Source organism: Prionailurus viverrinus, chromosome B3 (assembly GCF_022837055.1).
Source record: "Prionailurus viverrinus isolate Anna chromosome B3, UM_Priviv_1.0, whole genome shotgun sequence".
NCBI classification, from domain to species: Eukaryota; Metazoa; Chordata; class Mammalia; order Carnivora; family Felidae; genus Prionailurus; species Prionailurus viverrinus.
In genome coordinates this window covers 140,709,667-140,715,243 of record NC_062566.1, presented here as the reverse complement: position 1 = coordinate 140,715,243, position 5,577 = coordinate 140,709,667, and the positions used below count along the sequence as shown (strand labels likewise).

The window sequence follows — 5,577 nt, the reverse complement described above, 5'->3', positions numbered from 1 at the left end:
AACGATTCGGCGATGGGAAATCCGTCAACTCTGGGTCATAAAACTAACAGAATTAAAGGAGAAAAAGCTATACATTGATCAGGGAACAACAACAATGACAAATCTCAATACAAGTTCTAAGGTATAAATAGACTGAACTTTCCTTTTATGATGAAGGATACCCATTACAGGACAAAAGGATACATCATATATTTTTTTTAATGTTTCTTTATTTTTGACAGAGAGAGAGAGAGAGACAGAGCATGAGCCGGAGAGGGGCAGAGAGAGGGAGAGACCCAGAATTCGAAGCAGGCTCCAGGCTCCGAGCTGTCAGCACAGAGCCCGACGCGGGGCTCGAACTCACGACTGAGCCACCCAGGCGCCCCAAGGATACATCCTTCAATGGTATGTCGTAAAGGCATTTCTGTCAGTCGGAGCTCTGTGGTTCAACATCGATATTTTGGAGTCTGGCTAAAGCAACAAGAAAAGGAAGCGGACTGTGTACTCACCACTGTTTGCAGATAGTATGTCCCCCCGGCCCCCCGGAATGAGGCATTTTCAAACTGTTAGAATGGAGTCAGCTACCTTTTACGCCCTGGTCTCGTAGGCTGGGAGTCCACCGTTTTGGCCGTCGTCGTGGCTGCCCCCGGCCTCCACTGCCCGCCACGCCCCCTGCCGTCTCCTGGGGGCTGTCCGAGGGGCTGCTGGAGCCCAGGTGCTGGCACATGTGCAACCTGGAAAAGGGAGGGACTTTGCGGACAGCCCCGGAACGACGAGGAAAGGGCACCAGCGGGCGCGCGTGCCCCTCGCTACCGCGCACCAGGGGGAGGATGCCGGGGTAGGACGCACACCGCTCCCTCGGGTACTCGGGCAGCAGTGGCAAGTCAAGGACGCTCTCTGGCATCAGATGTCCCCGCTCCCCCGTTTTCCCCTTCCAGGGTCCCCATTCCTCATCTCCAAGGTCACCTCCAAAAATAAACCATTGGCCCACAAGACCACGTCCCATGTCATAGCTTCTGCTTTTGGAGAGAACCCGAATTAAGAGAAGTGACCCGGGGCGCCTGGGTGGCTCAGTCGGTGAAGCGTCCGACTCCGGCTCAGGTCATGATCTCGCGGTTCGTGAGTTCGAGCCCCGCGTCGGGCTCTGTGCTGACAGCTCAGAGCCTGGAGCCTGCTTGGGATTCTCTCTCTCTGTCCCTCCCCACTCATGCTCTGTCTCTGTCTTAAAAATAAATAAAACATTAATTTTTTTTTTTAAAAGAGAAGTGACCCTAAGAAGCAGACCTTCTGAGTAAGATTCTAAGATAGATCACACCCTCAGACCCCATTGGAAGGACGGTATTGCTGGTGGTGAGCGAGCTGGTGATGAGCCTTGGCCTGTGGCACAGGGACAGTGACTCAGGGGGATTAAGGTGTGGTGCAGGGGAGGTGGAGCGTGGTTCTGTGTGGCAGGGGTGGGGTTAGCGTGCTTTCCTTAATGGCCTTAAAAGCCTGAACGAACACTAAGGACAGGCTCAAATTAGCCCACTATCGATTCAAGATACTCTCCGAAAATCAGCCGCACCTGGCAATATCAGGGCCCCTCATCGCCTGCAGGCACAGGGCATTTTAGGATGAAAACCAGGTCCAGGATTCCCCGCAACTCATGATGTCGTTACTTCTCTCTTCAGTCATGTATTTAATCCCCAGTCCGACCAACAAGGGTGTTTTATGTTAATCAAAATAGCAAATTATCATACTGTCCATTTCTATCATATTGTCTGTTGGAGAGTCTCTTTCAAATTACTTGACCATACTTTAATTTTTTTAAATGTTTACTTATTTCTGAGAGAGACAGAGCAGGAGCAGGGGAGGGGCAGAGGGCACGGGAGACACAGAATCCCAAGCAGGCTCCAGGCTCCGAGCTGTCAGCACAGAGCCGGACGTGGGGCTCGAACCCACGAACCGTGAGATCATGACCTGAGCCGAAATCAGACCGTTAACCTACTGAGCCACCCAGACACCCCCTACTTGACCATACTTCATAGCCTCTTGTTCCTTGCTCAAAATTTTAAGCTTCTTTTTTTTTATTTCTTTAAACACATGAAACATAATTATCTCATCTGTCTGATAACACCAATGTCTGCAGTTTTCCAGACGTGGTTTTCTTGTCTGTGTTTCCAATGGCTCTCATTCACGGTGTTTTTTTCCCTGTGTGTTTTGTGACTTTTCAGCAGCAAGTTGCCTACGTTCCCTCAAAAGCTATCTGTGGGAAGCTGTTGAAGCCTGCCTTGAGCTTGCCTCCCTCCAGTGAATATTTGCAGTTATCCTTTTTAAAGATGCATTTTTACTTTTGTTACTTTGCAGTCAGAGAATGTCTCATAAGCCTTCTCTATTTAGAAAGCGAGTTGTCTGTTGTGTTCCATATATAATTAATATCACAGGTCAAGGGTGCTCTGTGCACCGTTAATAGAAAAGCATGTTCTGTGACCACAAACACCAGTGTGAAAGATGTATCCCGTTGTCACTTAAACGTCATCTCTGAGCCTATGCTGCCGGGAGCAAATTCAAGCTCAGTCAGAACTGGGGCCCTGTCCCCCCCCCCCACGGCTACACCAAAATGACCGGGGTCAGTGGCACCCCGACACAGGGAAAGTGTAGCTATCTCCGCTTTCAGCCCAGGCCTCTGGGTCCCCGTCAAGTCCTAAGGCATCTGTTTGTGCCCGAGTACAAGGTGAGTGGAGTTTACTCAGGTGGACGACCCCAGGACTTTCTACCCAGCCCCCAGGGTCCTTTCTGAATCAAGGAATGACAAGAACGCTGTGCAGGTGTAGAGCAGAAGCCCGAGAGAGACTGGCAGCAGCAGGGTCCGACCTGGAGGACCCTCTAGAACTAGGATGACCGCAAAGCCCTGTTGCCAAGGACCCCGCCGGTCGATGCTTGGGGCCGGGTGGATGGGTGCACACTTTCATTTTCAAAAGTGGCCAGTTTTGACTGGTGAGTTATGTGGTCCCTCTTAGGTCAGGAGGGCATGATGGAAAGCCAGGGAAGGTTTGCGAGAGGGAGTAAAATGTGAGTTACATTTTACAAAGTTCATTTGGGCTTTGGTCAAAGGCAAAGGGGTCTGGAGGGGGCCAGAGTAAAGGCAGGGGCGCGAGGTAATCGGTACTCCCGGCACAGAAGTCGGCGGGGGAGGGAGGAGGGGTGCAGGAGTCACTTGGGACCTTCAGTCTGAAGCTCCTTCGCAAGTTTCCCCTTCCCTGGGGTCCTCCTGGTCTGGGGAGGGGCCCCAGCTGCGCAGCCCAGCCAGGCCTGACCTAGAACGAGGCCAGCCTGGCTTCCGGCCACGGGGCTGGCTCTGAAATGGTGGAGAAATCCTGCATTTCCCGGGTAGACATGGAAGGGATCAGGTTACCTTCTAGTCCCGCGGACAGAAGGGGCTCTTCTGGGAAAGGGGGAGCAGAGGGCAGGGACTGTCGGAGAGGCCCCAGCTCGTCGTCAGGTGGGGAATGGGAGGGAGGCCGAGCAGGGCCTGGCAGCCTGGGGACCCGCCGTGAGCAAGGTCGAAGGGGGGGGCGGGGGGAGGGGAAGGAGAGGTTTGGGACGTGGAGCTGGTGGGTAGGGCGGCGCCGGATCGCCCGGGCCGGAGGCGGGCCAGACAGTGGGGTAGGGAGCGGGGCGAGAGGCGCGCGGGGCCCGGACTCCCGGGACCCCCGTCTGGGCTGGGGGAGTTCTTCTCCGCCCGGCCGCAGCCGGCCTCCGCGCGCCCGCCCCCCGGGCCCCTTCCTCGCCTCCGCGTCCCGCCCCGGCCCCCGCCCCGCCCCTCCCCTCCTCCCCTCCCGCCCCTCCTCTCCCCTCCTTCCCTGCCCCCTCTCCCCGCCCCCGCCTCCGCGCGCCATTCCTCGCCGTCCTCCGGCCGTGCGCCCCGCCAGCCGCGTCTCGGCCATGGCAGGCCTGGGGCCGCGACCCGCCAAGGGCTACCGGGTGGTGCTGCTCGGGAGCGTGGCCGTGGGCAAGACGGCGCTGGCCACGCAGTTCGCCTGCGGCAGCTTCCCGGAGCAGTGCGAGCCGTCGGTGGAGGAGCTCTTCAGCAAGGTGATCGAGGTGAACGCGGCGCCCGCCCTGCTGGAGATCGTGGACACCGTGGGCGCCGAGCACCTGGTCACCCTCAAGGACCTGTACATCAAGAACAGCGACGGCTTCGTGGTGCTCTACAGCGTGTGCAGCGAGGCCTCGTTCGAGGCGGTGCGGCCGCTGCGGGAGCGCATGGGCCGGCTGCGGGGGCCCAAGGCCGTGCCGCTCGTGCTCGTGGGCACCAAGGCCGACCTGGACGCCGAGCGCCAGGTGCTGACGGCGCGGGGCCGCGCGCTGGCCCGCGAGTGGCGGTGCCCGTTCCTGGAGGTCACGGCCAAGAGCAAACTGATGGTGGACCAGGTGTTCACGCAGGTGGTGCGCGAGGTGGAGGCCCTGGCCCCGCCCGAGGAGCGGGCCCCGGCGCTCCCCACCAATGCCCAGGACACGTGGCCCTCGGAAAGATTCATTGGCTGACGCGCAAAGGTGACTTTTTAGTGTGTTCGGCGCGTTTCTGATTTCTGAAGCTCAGTTCTCCGTCCCTGCCTTTTTAAAGAAAGTTTTCCGGCCCAAGACGAGTGATGATGGCTTCTGTGTCGGAACTCAAACCAGCGCTTTGGACTGTTGGCCTGAAAACTTGGCCACTTTGTTTAGCTCTTACAGGGCTCTAGGAAACCCAAAATCCGTATTGTTTTCCTGGATGGAGAGTCCCAGCCTTTTCTTCACACGGGATTTGTTACAGGATTCTCTTTTTTTCCCCCCTTTTGATAATTAATGCCTTCCAATGCACCAGACCTTTGAAATTGATTGAGGAAACATGAACTAAAGACTTTAAGCCTTGGATTCTGTGAGGTTTTCACGTGTCTCCCTCTCATCCGCAGCCTTGCATTGCAGCAGTAATATTTTCCTCTCTGTGTATTTCTAAATATAGTTATGACATACACAGCGTTGGTTTGAAAGGGATATTGTATACCCTGGGAGGGGAACACGGAACTGCTCGCACACAGCTCAGCCTGCCTTCAGCTCTGTAATTGACATCTAGTTGATTTTGAATCTGTACACCGAGTGAAAATAAAGTGATTTTAAAAGGTGACAGTTGTAAATATCTGTCTCTCTAATACTTAAAGCTACAGTTTCTACAGTTTGCACGCACGGTCTCTGCTCCTAAGCTGTTTCCCAGGAAGCACGTTAGGAACCAGAGGGAAAATGGCCGCATCTGGTATGTGTTTCTTGTTGCCAGTGTAGGTGTATTTTTGTCTCTGCATGGTTTACAGTGACATGGGGACTCCAGGAGAAGCAAGCCGTGTTTGAGTCTTCTTGTATAGTTTTCACATAACGAGGCAAGAAAAGTTTTCTTGCGCCCGTTTAAAAACATCATGGTTTTGTAGTTTGAAGAATTTGCCTGTGGTGTGAGTTGCGTGTGCTTTATTTTCATGATAACACATTTTTCAAATTTAGGAACCTAACCTTACCACTTAAACGTCCTTCTAAAAGAAAGTTAACAAGAAAAACAAAATTAAATAAACAAGAATGCTCAAAACTATGCCA

The 5,577-nt window shown here is 54.5% G+C and overlaps 1 protein-coding gene across 1 annotated transcript; it reads left to right on the top strand.

Annotated features, from left to right (window-relative positions):
• Positions 1–3,582: 3,582 nt before the first annotated feature.
• Positions 3,583–5,132, top strand: LOC125168659 (ras-related protein Rap-2c-like). The gene has a single exon (XM_047863860.1). It carries the CDS (start codon positions 3,904–3,906, stop codon positions 4,504–4,506), a length of 603 nt encoding a protein of 200 aa, XP_047719816.1. The 5' UTR covers positions 3,583–3,903; the 3' UTR covers positions 4,507–5,132.
• The last annotated feature ends 445 nt before the right edge of the window (positions 5,133–5,577 follow it).

Coding starts and splice junctions, on each gene's coding strand:
- LOC125168659 (XM_047863860.1), top strand. CDS start 3,904: ATGGCAGGCCTGGGGCCGCGACCCGCCAAGGGCTACCGGGTGGTGCTG.